General features: G+C 44.7%; 1 protein-coding gene across 3 annotated transcripts in view; it reads right to left on the bottom strand.

The window, feature by feature from the left end:
- Nucleotides 1-978: 978 nt before the first annotated feature.
- Nucleotides 979-14,538, bottom strand: part of Tmigd3 (transmembrane and immunoglobulin domain containing 3) — a 51,060-nt gene continuing 37,500 nt past the window's right edge. For 2 of the 3 annotated variants that reach the window (XM_031375095.1, XM_031375093.1), the window contains 6 exons: nucleotides 8,811-8,906; nucleotides 6,555-6,896; nucleotides 4,609-4,666; nucleotides 3,618-3,718; nucleotides 3,062-3,129; nucleotides 979-1,097 (listed from right to left, as the gene is read on the bottom strand). In XM_031375095.1, coding sequence (XP_031230955.1) covers nucleotides 1,086-1,097; nucleotides 3,062-3,129; nucleotides 3,618-3,718; nucleotides 4,609-4,666; nucleotides 6,555-6,896; nucleotides 8,811-8,850 — 621 coding nt within the window. In that variant the 5' untranslated portion in view covers nucleotides 8,851-8,906 and the 3' untranslated portion in view covers nucleotides 979-1,085. Of the gene's footprint in view, nucleotides 1,101-3,061; nucleotides 3,130-3,617; nucleotides 3,719-4,608; nucleotides 4,667-6,554; nucleotides 6,897-8,810; nucleotides 8,907-14,538 lie in introns of all 3 variants that reach the window. The other variant, XM_031375094.1, reaches the window with a different exon arrangement.

The following is a 14,538-nucleotide window of genomic DNA, read 5'->3' as shown; positions in this document are numbered from 1 at the left end:
TTGACTTGCAGGAACAAGAACCCGACTTCGATCCCCAGGACCCATAGGAAACAGTGGGGCACAGTGGCACACAATTGTAATCACAGCACTGGAGAGGTGGAGACAGGAGGATCCCTGGCTCTCATTGTTCAGCTAGACAAGTTCCAGGTCAACAAGAGGCCCTCCCCCTGACCCTGCCCCCCCACATCTCATATAAAGAGGACAGCTCTTGAGGGATGACATCTGAGGTAATCCTCCAGCCTCTACATGTCCAAGCACACACATGAATGTGCACTTCTCCCATGGGGTAGTCGGGTTCTTAGGAGGGCACCAAAGGCAGTGATAAAACAGGAGGGATGCCGTATGGGGAGATGGCCAGCTTGCAGGGGAATACGTGCAGTAGTGGTAAATCCTGTGTGCTCCTACAGATGATGCCTCATTCTGGCCTCATGGTTCCTGATTGGAAAACACTTGTCACGTGTCACCCCTTGGTTGCTCAGTGGTCAAAAGCAGCACCCACTTACTCTGGTGACAGTTTCCCACTGGGGATGTGCTTTGGGATCCAGGATATTTTCACCAAGAGAGTATGAGAACCACAGACCCCATCGATCTTCTATTTTGAGATAAAACATTTGATACCAACTCAGAAATGTATAGGAATATTATGATTTTTAGGAACAGTTCAATAAATACTTTTCCAGCAATGATAGCCTAGAAGACATCAGATATCCAGTAGGGGGTAGGGGGGCTTTTTCAACAATATTCAGATATTTATTGGCTGATAAATAACCACTTCTTCGCTGTAGCTAATCTAATGCATGAAAGCTAAGGTTTGGAGAGACAATTCAATGGCAGCCTTGCTTGGCATGGTCTATCAAAGCTCTTCTGAGCCTCACTGCTGCTGTTTGCCACAAAAGATTGCTGCAAAGTCATAGAGTCCCTTAGAAATCCTGAAAGGTCACAATCAGTCTCTGAGATGCAGACCAGTTATCACGGAGATTCTACTATAATGACATCACTTTATTTAGGAGTTAAATGAAAGAAATCTTCAGTCACACATGTTCGGTTCGAGCCATTTCCTTGAGTCGAAACTTGAGGAAAGAACTTCAAATCGTTGCCTACTTTGTTGGGAAACAGAAAAGGGAAATTGAGTTGAGGCTCTTGCCTGAGTGTCAGCAAAAAGCCACTTTTCTGAGCCTATTTTCCTCTCTCCTAAATTGATGATTACATTCCCATACTCAGGAATTTTTTCAAGCAAACCTAAGCATTCCCAAAGCTGAAAGAGCCACCCCTGGCATTCCCAAGCTTCCTGGGAACAAAATACTCAAGGCTTTTTTTTTCAATATTTATATTCTCTCTCTCTCTCTCTCTCTCTCTCTCTCTCTCTCTCTCTCTCTCTCTCTTTGTGTGTGTGTGTGTGTGTGTGTGTGTGTGTGTGTGTGTGTGTGTGGTGGAAGACACACAAATGCCGTGGTGCGTATACTATAGCACACATGTAGAAGTCAGAGGACAACTTGGTTCTCCCTGACATCGGAGTACTGGGGTTTAAACTCAGGTCAACAGGATTGGTGGCAGGCACCTCTACCTACTGAGCCATCTTACTGGCCCTGAAACCATCAATGTTTGTTTTCAGGGCTGGAGTGTGATGTCGTCTCTATGAGACTTCTCAATCAGCCATTGGAAAGCTTGGTACCTAGGGCTTGCTCCCCTCTCACTGAATTTTGATGGTATAAATGTATCTAGACTTCAGGGGCCAAGAATAACAAAACTAAAAGGGACTTTAGATCAGGCTGCTAAGTTTGCTCAAGGATGAGGGAACAGGCCATGGCTAAAACAGGTTGCTGGCTACTTGCTAAAGAGAACAGCATTAGATTCTGTTGTCCCATCATTTATAGCATCACGAATCCTTCACTTATTCTAGGTGACAAGCTTACGTGCGTGCTTTTGCCTAGTTGCTTGTACTCCTCCATCCCACTACAACACCTTCTTGTTTATGTATGAGACAGGGTCTCTCTCTGTAGTCAAAGCAAGTCTAGAACTCACTGTGTAGTCCAAGCTGGCCTCAGACTTGAGATGCTTCTGTCTGGGCTTCTGAGAGTACCACAGCCACTCATACACACCATGAAAACAGATGCTATCTATTTTGTTTGTCTTTGTAACCTCAGCAACTAGCATGTTCCTAGTTTGCAAAATGAAAGGTGTATGAGTAGGGTGTGTAGGTCATGGGTAGATAGATGGGTAGAAAACTCAGTATAGACACAAGAGTGCTTAATGTACAAAGAAAACCCAGCTTGGAAAAGAGAAATGTTGCCCAGGGTCATATCTTAAAAACTCAATGATTACATTCCTGAAAGAAATATAAACTACAATTATATCCTACAGGGGATAGAACCAGACAAGTCCTGAAGGCCATTGTTTTCTACATATCCCTCACCTCCACTGATCCCAAAGCTCCTAGATGGCAAAAAGGCAAGGTCCCTGTGGGAGCTCCTCCTTTACCTTCTTATAGAGCTTGCTCTACGTCTGCATGAGACTCAAATCTCACAGGAGCAGCCTGAGACCTTGAAGCCTTATCTTCACATCTCGGCTCCTCCAGGCACTGGCCCGCTGTGTGTCATTAATAGGTCTTTCATCATTAGGATGCTGCTGGGATTTGGTAATGGTGGTAGGTTTCCATTTTGAGGTGTTTGTTTTATCTTAATCATTATTTTTCTGGAATGTTTTCTATGTTTCCAAACCCAGAGTGCCTGGAATCCATTTTGTAGTTATACCTATACCCTCTTCATTGTCCAAGGTGTTTGCATGGCTTCTGATCATAAAAAGACAAAAGCAAACAGCATTGCCTTGACCCAACAGAGGTGCTTGTGGTATTCTTTCAGTGTTCTTTCAGTTCTGCAAATGCTTTGGAGCTTAGCAGAATGGTGAACTCACCACAAGGTGACCTAGAGAACTTTCCAGATGGTATGGCCTGCCTGTGTCCCAGGCAAAGACATACAGTCACAGTCCTCTCTCTATGAAAGGGGAGAGCTAACGACACGGCTCTGCTAGGATGCAGGACTGAAGAATTAAGTATGGAACTTACCAAGCGTATGGAGACCGAAGATGGAGCTTGGCTTGTTTGTGGGTTTCTGTTGATGCTTTTGCCAGTAACTATCCAAAGGAAAACAGAGACACAAAGCTAAGGGCTGAGATCCTGAGCCCATATGTCCCACACAGAACCCTTGGCAAGAAGACCTTTCTACACCTTCTGTCCCGGTTGGGGGTGGTTATAGCAGCTCCATCATTTGACAAGAGCCTTGTTTCTACCCCTACAGGTGAATAAAATGTTTCAAATAGGCAGTAAGAATATCAGGGGACTATCCAAAGCTTGTGTGCTATGGAGACAAGTAGCCCTACAGATATGGAACCTACATACAGTTAACTCTGTCTTCTTTCTCCCCTGTCTGCATCTACTTCAACTTAAGGCTACCATGCTACTTCCACCACCTTTCATAACACATCCTCCTCAGCCTGTGGGCTGACTAGCTGCCTTGGTATCTAAGCGACGAGGCAATAAGAGGAGGGTCACATTCATTCCTGTGACAGATACTCCTTGAACTCCACTCACCTCCCCCTACCCCTGCCTCCAGGCTACTTACTTCCTCTATTTCTTGGGCTTCTCCTTCCTCTGGACAAATGATTAATTATAAAGATGATCCCCAAACCGGCAATCAGTATACAAATGATCATCATGGACATTCTAGAAGAAACCACATCAGATATCAGGTCCCTTGGAGGAGACCCTTTGGTTCTCTTCTCACACCAGTCCCATCCTAGCCCCTGGTAGCTCCTGACAATGACATTCTGGAAGGGTGAGCCTGTTCTTTGGATCTGATGGACATTTGACCAAGCTGGGCCAGTGAGTCCTTCTCCAGAGGTTAAATGGGGACAAGGAGTAGAAAACCCCAGTCTTCAGTCATTCCTCTGAATGAGGGAGACATAAACTGAGGAACTATAAACGGGTGTCACCTGCTATGGCAAAAAGAAAAGGAAAGTGGGAAAGAAAGAGCAGGGAAGAAGAGAAAGGGAAAGAGAAAGAGAAGAAATACAAGATGGGGGGGATAGTTCAGTTGGTACAGTTTTGTGAGCTGGGTGTGGTAGCACACACCAGGAATCCCATTGCTCTAGAGGAGGAAGCAGAGGCATCAAAAGTTTAAGGTCAGTGATATAGGAAAGTGGGAGGAAACTTTCAGATCCTGTCTCAAAACAAAACAAAAGACAGATGTCTTAGAAGTAATGAGCAGTTGCTGCTCTTACAGAGAACCTGGGTTCAGTTCTCAACACCCACATGGCAGGCAGCTCATAACTATCTTCCAGTTCCAAAGTATCAAAGGATCAAACTCCCTTTTCTTTTTTTTTTTTTTCCGATGTTCCCTACTTATAAACTAACTAGAGGCTATTTTCTTCTGCTTTCAAACAAACAAACAAAAATAGTCTTTTTTTAAAGAAACCAAATCATTTCAATGAAGATTATTTAAGCAGAGAAACATTACAGCTGTATTATAGAAGTTGTAACCCAGTCACTACAGTATATTCTGGTTCACCCCATCCACACCCCTGACCCAGCCATCTCCTCAGATCCCCACTCACCGGGAGCCCTCTGCCTTTTGGACAGCCCTACAGCTCCGGGTCCTGTTGCATGAAGGATCTGAATCAGAAAGAAACTGTTGATAACAAAGCCTATTCCAGGGCCCTCCCTTTGCTTCCAGCTGCATCCCCACCTGTCTTCCTTTCACTCTCCAGAGAATGAATAAGTGCATACTTGGCTTTTTGTGTAAAACAGCAACAGCACTAACTGTTGCATAAGCATGCTGTGGACAAGGGGGACAAGGATGGAGTGAGAAGTAGGGGCTGAAATCCAACCCACAGTGCACATGATATGCAACCTACTCCTGGGTCCTCTGCATCCAGAGGGAGGGAAACTTTTCCCAAATTTGCACACAGGCCCTGTGCAGGCTAAAAGCAGTCCATGGTTAGAGTCCTGGGCTAGATTCATTCGCAAAGGAAAAAAGTCTTGATGTACCAAATAGCCAGTCCCATGTATAGGAAATGGATAACCCAGTGACCCAGTGACATAGCTCCTTCTAATAGCTACTAACAGAGACCCACATAGCCTCCTCTATGTCTCTTTAAAGGAGCAGGTTTCGATAAGACTCCTCTCTTCCTGAGCCTAAACCTCAAGAAATGCTATTCAAAGCAGACATACACACGAAGCGGAAACACAGTCAGCGTGGATGCCACCCTTCTCAGTGGGTCACTTGCTGAATCAGTTACTAGTAGATTAAATGTGAGTAACTCTTCCCAGCACAGGAACTGGAGAGGTAGGGTGCTTATATGGCTTATGTGGCTTCTCACGAGTCTTTCCAGCGTGTTTTCCTACTGACACTGGGCTCCAGACAGTGACAGGAAAACACATCACTTCTCAAAATAGGAACAATGAGAGAACAGCTCGTGTCTTCCACAGCTCTCTGCCTGAAAGATGGGGGCTTATAGATGCTAGAGAACTTTCTGGCTTCCGGAGAAGGCACCTGTGAACATTGGGAGATCCCAAGAGTTAACTCCAGCTAAAAGTCACAGTTATTTGGCTTACAAAGACTTGACCCTCTGGTTCCAGTCCCTCCCAGTAGCCTCCAAGGATTAAGTACATTTCACCTTAGTAAAAGTGGATGCTGCCAAATTTGACCACAATATTTAATTTATATTAATTATTAAATTCTTTAAGTTGCACAGTTACAAAAAACCTGAGTCTCTTTTTGCACCCTCACTCACTTCTAAAGGAGCCATCTCTAAGGTTCTAGACCTGCAAGGCTGAGCTTTCTTTCTTTTTTTTTTTTAAGATTTATTTATTTATTATATATAAGTACACTGTAGCTGTCTTCAGACACACCAGAAGAGGGCATCAGATCTCATTACAGATGGTTGTGAGCCACCATGTGGTTGCTGGGATTTGAACTCAGGACCTCTGGAAGAGCAGTTAGTGCTCTTAACCACTGAGCCATCTCTCCAGCCCAAGGCTGAGCTTTCAAGACAGCCTCAAAGCCTTGACCATCAGTACAAAGATCTCAGGACTACGAGCCCTTCTGGCCTCTTCCAAGGTCTGCGAGCCAAGATGCTGTGAGGAAAGAGAAGTTATAAGCATACCTAGCACTTATACACTCTTCTTTCCTACAAAATTCTACCTAGACCCCAGCTCCATGGTACCTAGTGGGATCAAGAGAGCAGGGCACCTCAAATAATACAAGAGGAGCTTGAGTTCATAGCCACTTCCTTCAGTGAGATTTCTTTGTTGTTGTATTTGTTTTGGCTTTTGTCCGGTTTTAGTTTTGTTTTGATATAAGGTCTCACTTTATAGCTCTTGATAGCTCAGAACTCACCTATGAAGACCATGCTTGCCTAGAACCCAGAGACTCACCAACCACGGCCTTCCAAGTATTGGGATTCAAGGTATACACCACCAGACCCGAATCCTTTAGTGAGTTTCTACTATCTCAACAAACACCCATTACCCTTCAAAGATCCCTTGCCAGTCTCTTTACCAGGTGAAAAGCTATTGGCCCGGTCTTCTCTGTTGTCAGTCACAATCAGTTGTGTAAAATCCATGTCATCTCTGGCAAAGTCCCGCTGGATACCACACCAGTACCAGCCTGTGTCCTCCTTGAGCAGGCAGGATACAGTGATGATGAGTTGGTTTCCTGTGTCCTTCAGGGCCACATGGTTGGTGCTATTAGGGGTGAAGGCAATAATGTTGCACAAGTCTCTGAAGTAGCCACGGCACCAGTACTTGGTGTGGTCCTTGTAGTGGGCGTCATAGTTACAGATTGCAGAAGCTGTGTCCAGCTCAACACCTGATTTCATCTTTTCATCCATGACCATGGCATCTGTGAACAAATGAACACACACACGTGCACGTGCACACACACACACACACACACACACACACACACACAGTGTTTATTATTCTTGAAAACATACCAAATCTTTCTTGGGCCCTGGAAGATAGTTAATTGGAATTTGGATTTTGTTCATTTATAAAGAGTCAGTATTATGAGTTAAGTTGTATGTGTTCTTCATATGTTGAAACCCTAATCCCTATACAGAATGTGTTATGACTACACTTGGAAACAAGACCTTTAAGAAACAATTATATCTTTGGGGTGGCTCTCAAACTTTTAAAAAAAAATTGTTATATTTTATGTTTATAAGTGTTCTTTTCCTGCATGTATATAAGTGTGCTATATCTGTACCCAGCACCCAGATGATAGAAAAGGAACTGAAGCTACAGTGTGAGCTACCTGCTGAACCATCTCACCCCACTAGCGTACTTCTTATTCCAATATGGCTGGTGTCCTTATTTAAATTCTCGTTAGGCAAAACCATGTGAAGTCACAAGAAGAGAGCCATCTGCAAGCCAGAAAGAATCTCCAGAATGATGCCATCTCTGAAGAAACCTTTATTTGGGGACTTTTTTTTCTTTATTTGTGATAGTTAATCTTGATGTCAGTTTGATTGGATTTAGAGATGCCTAGATTAATCAAGCATATCTCTGGATGTTTCTATGTGGGTGTTTACAAAGAAAATTGAGTAAGGGGAAAAGACAGACCTCCATGAATGTAGATAGCCTTGATTCACATGCTTAGCTCCCAGAAACCCTTGGGAAAGTCTTTCCTCTGAGCCTGAGAATGTGTGAAATGTGGACATAGGATCCTCGGAGAGCTTGAGGTTCGCTGCGCTCCTTAGCTCTGCCCCTAGCTTCCTACCTTATCTTGGCAGCCACTAAAAGGAAGTGAAAGGTTAGAAGTCTTGTTCTGGCTGCAGAGAACTGAAAATAAAGTGATTCGTGATTTTAGAACCTGATAACTTGCCATACAAGACCAGTATAAGTATCTTTGTTTGTTTGGTTGGTTGGTTGGTTGGTTGGTTGGTTGGTTTTGTTTTTGTTTTCAAGACAGGATCTCTCTATGTAATCCTGGCTGTCCTGGAACTTTCTCTTTAGACCAGGCTGGCCTCCTGAGTTCTGTGATTAAAGGTATGCACCACCACTGCCCAGCTTCAGTGTAGGCATCTTTATCATATCAGGATATTTTGTAATGGGGAAGTAATGCATGCAACATCCAGCTTCACTATGGCTTGGAAAATATCTGATAAAAGACAAGAGAGAAGATGACAGAGGCCATCACTCTCGACCTTCCAAGTGTATGTTGGGGGAACCCTACCCCACCACCACCAAGAAGCTGCTTCCAGTGTCTTACACAAGGTAACGCATTTCTACAAATCAAATTTATATCCTAAGTGTCCATTTCTTCTCATCACAACTAGAGGAGAAGATCTTCTGTTCCTCGGTTCGTAGGCAAGGACGCTGACCCATGGAGATCTGCAGTAAGTCTAAAGGGAGCACAACTGCTTGGGGCAAGGCCAGTTTCTGACTACTGTCTTTGGTGTCAGGCTTAGGCAGAAAGGAGATAAGAATGTCTGCCTATATCTGGGCAGACACGTGAGGGAAGAAAGGAAGGAGGGGGAGAATTGGGGACGCTGAGAAAAAAAAAACTGCAAAGCTCTAATTTTAGTGACGGTTTTCAAGTTCCCCACAGCTCCCTTCTCAGAGGTAAGAACCTAGGACCTTTTACTAGGGCCTGTTAACATGATATATTTTCACTTCTTATTCTCCCTTCCAACTGCTGGTTTGCTTTAAACCACTACACCAAACAGAGGCATTAAGTAGAGAGGAGGATCTAGCTCCCTCAGAAGGTTGCGGCTTAGAGGGCAGAAGTGTTTGTTTCTCAGCAACATCTTACCCGAGAAGAGAGCCAAGGAGAGCAGAAGGAAGAGCTCCATGCTGAGAAGGGAAATCCGCTGGGATAATAAGAGGGAGGATCTCAGGAACCCTGGATCTGTTTGAGGGAAGCACATGATTGAATTGAAAAGGTTTTATCCCATGTGAAGGGAGAACCACCCGTTATTCTGAGCAATGTCGCACTGCAGAGCCATCTGGGTTGTGTCCGCTGTAAGGGGAACTCATCAGAGGGATATCACTCGTGAACAAAATGTTATCTTTGCAGCAACTGTGAAAATCTGAGCTCCTAAAGCAGCAAGAGAATCAACCCCCCTCCTTGATTAAGCCCACTTGACATACACACTTTATAGACACTCAGAAGTCATGCCACCACCGGCATATGTTCATGTGAGCAACTGTACCCTCCTTCTTTTGCCATGTGTCAAGCGAGGCTGGGCCTCTTGTTCCCCTGCCCACTTCATTCTTAAAAGTCCAGTTCCTAATTAGATGAGAGGAATCCCAGCAAAGAAATCCTTAAGTAACTTGAGTTCCAAACTGCAGTGAAGACCTACGGAGTGTGGTTAGAGGTGGAGTATCCGGCTGTCCAAAGCATGTGTGCCTGCAAGCTAGAGTACATGAGTGAAGCTGTCAGCATCCAGGACTGGAGCTCCCAGATTCTAGAAAGCTTTTCTGAATAGAGCTGGGACTTCACATCAAGTAGATCTTTCCATGCAGTAGCAGCTGCAGCTTCTCCTGATTCCCGATAGGTACAAATGTTTTGACTGCTAGCTATGACAATGTAAATTCTTGAATCGCCTTAAATTCTCAAATTTAAGCTGGATGCTTCTTCTCACACCCTAGAGCTAGCTGGTACTTTCCTCCAAGGGCCAGGTATAGATTGCTTTTCTGCATTGTACAATAGCAGCCTTTCTTGAGAAAGGGGTCGTCTTCCTCTGATTCACAGGAATTCAGCATATGCAGCTTGCATTGTGATAGAGTTTTACCTACATTACATTATCTGCTCCTCATTGATATGTATATATGTATATATATACATAGATATTCATGCAGTAGCAAATATACATATATATTCATGCAGTACCATATATATGTGTGCTCTCTCTCCTCCCCACCCTGACAAAATGTGCAGACAAAAAGAAGACTAGAAAGAAGACTCTATAGATAAATAAATAAGGCTAAGTGAGGTGTATTAGCAAATGATAACCTATGAATTCATTACAGCACCTGAATTACTGATGCTCTTAGCTGTTTGTTTTAGGTATGTTAATGGTATCATCACAGCCTGTTCTAGCTAGCCTCTCTGTTGCTATGGTCAAAACACTGACCAAAAAGAACTGGGATGAGTAAAGAGTCATCCTTTATAAGAGTTGCCTTGGTCATGGTGTCTCCTTACAGCAAGGAAAACCCTAACTAAAGACGGCCTGCGTGATAGACGAAATTTGGCAGTGTGATGTGTGTCTTTCAATGGAAGTACAAACTTCCACCCCGGTCTTTTGTGCTGCTACCTTACGGAAGTTGGCCATCATTTTATGAGGACTCAAGCAGGCAATGGTGAGCCTCGGGTGAAGAGGAAACAACTTGCCAATACCACCTTATCACTCATGCCTGAGTGTGTCGGAGCCCGCTGGCACGAGTTCCAACAGTCTCTGAGGGGGGAGTGAGGATGATTATAGGAAAGGTAGAAAAAAAAGATGCAGAGACAAGAGATAGATTTAGGAGGGCTGTTAGTGAGTGCCAAAGCAGCCCCCACATTTATTTTGCACAGCCTTTTTATACCCCACAGTGCTGTGAGAAACCAAACTACAAGCTAGCAGAAACAATTGCTTCTTATCCAGAGGGACTCCTGTTCCTTTTACCAAGGTCAATAGAACTGTCAGCCCCTTGCCTCAATAGAACTGTCAGCCCCTTGCCTCGAGCTTCAAACGTTCCTCCTTCCTATGGTTCTGAGCCTCTCAGCAGGCAGAGAAATCTGCCAGGAAACCGTGATATGCCTTGACTCTGCCTGACTTTTTACTCAGAAGCAAGCAAATGGCTTCCGACACCTGAGTCACTTTGGTAGTGGCTGTACTGGCTGGTTTTGTGTGCCAACTTGACACAAGCTGGAGTTTCACAGAGAAAGGAGCTTCAGTTGAGGAAATGCCTCCATGAGATCCAGCTGTAAGGCATTTTTCTCAATTAGTAATCAAGGGTGGAGGGTCCATTGTGGGTGGTGCCATCCCTGGGCTGGTAGTTCTGGGTTCTTTAAGAAAGCAAGCTGAGAAAGCCAAGGGAAGCAAGCCAGTAAGTAACATCCCTCCATGGCCTCTGAATCAGCTCCTGCTTCCTGACCTGCTTGAGTTCCAGTCCTGACTTCCTTTGGTGATCAACAGCAATGTGGAAGTAAGCTGAATAAACCCTTTCCTCCCCAGCTTGCCATGGTGTTTGTGCAGGAATAGAAACCCTGACTAAGACATTGGCCAAGACCAAGCTTTCAGATGTTTGACCCAGCAATCAATCTCATGAGAGATCAAGGATGCCCCTGAGCCAGGGATCCTCCTGCTTCCATCTCTAAGTGCTGGAATTACAGTGTGTGCCATCTCCGGACAACACTGACTGGTTTGTGTCTACTATCAATAGGAGGATAGGACCTCATTTTTTAAAAAGTCAATATTATTATTTTCTGAGTAAAAGGTAGTAGTAAGCATTTATTATCTCCTCCTAGTCTGTTTGGATCACAGATCCGTATCAAGTTCAAGGACAACCTGAATTATAGGAGATTCTGTCTCAAATTAGAAAAATCAAATAAATAAAGCAATTAAGAAAATAAGGGTATGAAGACACCTACAGTCAGTTTTAGCTGGAACTGTTCATTCTATTCCTCTCTCTTAAGGGTGTGATTGAACTTTATATTAAGGGAAGGAAAAAGTACATAGATTGCTGAGAACCCACATGGTAAATGGAGAGATCTGCCTCCAAAAAATTGTCCTCTGACCTCCACATGTGTGCTGTCACGAATGCCCTGCCACACACCCATATATCCACACATCCACATGGCATGGATGTTATTAGTCACATGTTACAAAGGACGAGAACACACAGCAGTTTAAGTAAGTGGGCCAAGGTCAGACACTTCCTAGAGTAGAGCCAGTATGATCTGATGTAAAATCTAGAGGGGTTGGAAAATAACAGCAATGAAGACCTCTTTCTATTGTGTCCTCTCCTCTCCACTCCTCTCCTCTCCTCTCCTCTCCTCTCTTTTCCTCTCCTCTCCTCTCCTCTCCTCTCCTCTCTCTCTCTCTCTCTCTCTCTCTCTCTCACACACACACACACATACACACGCACGCACACACCACCATCATACTGCAGAAATGGAGAGCACCTTAGAGTTTACAGAGAGAATGGAGAGTACTTTAGAGAGAATTACTTTGTAAAGTCATCTGTCATCTGAGTAAGCCAGGCTTCTTACTCCTGTCCTACCCAGCTATGGTGGTTAGGGCCAGTGTTTTTTCTATAAAACATGCCTGGAAACTATGCACATGGGTGATGATATCAGTGCAGGATTCTGATTCACAACCTGAAGCAATCGGTCCAGGAAAGCAACCACTGATCTACAGCACATAGTACACCAGCCAGCTGTCAGAGGGGCAAATAAAAAAAAAAAAAGCAAAAGTCCTTCTCCGAACTTCATAGGCATGGTCTAAGGATACCTGTAAGCCCTGTCCTGATGGTCCTTCCCACCAGAGAGAAGCGATCACTTTGAATCAAACCTCCTAAAAAGAGGGAGACTGAGAGCAACTATGATAACAGAGCTCGAAATTAAAAATCAAGAGTTAGAGTGTAGAGAGTACCAGGAAACCAGGACTCTACAGCACTTCCCCCTCACTGGTCCAACTGAGCAGAGGTTGTGACACCGCAGAGCGAGCCCAGGGCCTCTTCCTGGAGCTGCACTTGAACTAAATCAGAGACTCAGTAAGGGGAAGCCCTGAGTTCTTGATTCTTCTGGGGTGACAGAACGAAAAAGAAGGGACCTCTGCTGAAATGATGACAAGAGGAATTAGGTGACTGGGCTCTGGCCTAGGATGAGGCTTCAGACAAACCTCAGGACTAGTTAATTCCACTTTTAGGTCCCCTCTTTGCTTAATTGGAACCATCGTCCTGAGGTTCTCATCAAACCAGTATGATGTTTCGGGCATGAAACTCCATAGGTAGCTTCAGATTCAGAGAGACGAAAGTGAGGGTGGGCGCTGCAGGGGTCCAGTGCTGTGACTGAGCCTCAAGTGCAACATGATGATCAGTCTTCTTCCTTTTTTCTCCCTCTGCCATCCCCTCCTGCCAAGGTCTCACTGTGTATCCCTGGCTGGTCTAGTACTCTCTACATAGACAGGGCTGGCCTTGGACTCACAGAGTTCTCTGCCCCCTACCCCAGTATTGGGATTAATGGTATGTCCATCATACTTGGCCAATGGTCAACTTTTGATTTCCAGACCGCAGAAACAATGTGACCAGGTGCTTCACCCTTCACACCGTCATGCCTTACCCACCATGATCAACTGCACCTTCACACTGAGATAAAAATAATTGTTGTAGCCACTTCACAGAATTTCAGAGCCAAGGGGCACTTAAAATCTCAGTGATTGGAAAAGGATTGACAGGGCTAGGGAGAGAGTTTAATCGAAGAGCAACCCCTCTCCCCTCCTCCACACATACTCATACATGCACATACCTGGACATTATGGCCTACACTCACAACCATCGCCCCGGGGAGGCTGAGATAGCCAGATACCTGGACCTTGCCAGCCTAAACTAATTTTTGAGCCCAACACCTGTTAAGAGAATCTGTTTCAAAATAAAGAAGGCGGGCAGTACCCACCTTGGTGGGAGAAGGGATATCTGAGTTTCTCTTCTGGCCTCCACATGTGAAATTCATGTGCACCCCCCACCAGGCACACCTGCATGTGCACACATTCTCACACAGGAACATGTGCACACACAAGCCCAGAAAATGATAGGGAGTGACTTTGTTGCCTTATATTCTATAACAGAATTTTAACAGGCACTCAAAGGTCGCTTTTACTAAATACCACCTCATCTGGGTTCACAAAGTAACTAGGAGCCCAGCAAAAGCCTGGCATCCCTGCCTTCCTTTTCCACCTGTATCCTTTGGACAATCTGTTTACCAGCATATGGGCATGTGAGCTACTCAAGGAGTATGTGGTGGTTTGGATCAGAAATGCCACCAGCCCCAGGCTGGTCCTCAGGGGGTGGGACTGTTTTGAGCACTTTGGACGGACGCAGCCTTGCTGAGGGATGTGCAGCCCTGAGAGAGGTTAAAGCCTTGCTGCTGCTTTCAGTTCAGTCTCTGCTTCCTGCTTCTGATGGTGATGTGATCACTCAGCTTCCAGCTCCGGCTGCCACGCCTGACTCTAGACACCATGCCCATTCCCTACCATCATGGCCTCTCATCCCTCTGGAATGAGAAGTCCAAATAAAATTGTTCTTCTACAACTTGTCTTGGCCACGATGGTTTTTTTTTTTTTTTTAATAGCAACAGAAAAGTAACAAATACAGAGTATCTGTATTAAATCTTGTATTACCTAATTTATTTCATTCCTCATCCTAGCTGAAGCCACAAATGTGTGTGTCTTCGTGTCAGCTTTCTCAAATGTCCTGTCCCAGACTTACAAAGCACACCTACAGATCTCCAGCTGTAGCCAGATGGTGGTGCTGTCTTCCCTTAATCTCAGTACTTG

Source organism: Mastomys coucha, unplaced genomic scaffold (assembly GCF_008632895.1).
Source record: "Mastomys coucha isolate ucsf_1 unplaced genomic scaffold, UCSF_Mcou_1 pScaffold16, whole genome shotgun sequence".
NCBI classification, from domain to species: domain Eukaryota; kingdom Metazoa; phylum Chordata; class Mammalia; order Rodentia; family Muridae; genus Mastomys; species Mastomys coucha.
The sequence above is the reverse complement of the archived record's forward strand: the minus strand, read 5'-3'. Positions and strand labels throughout refer to the sequence as shown.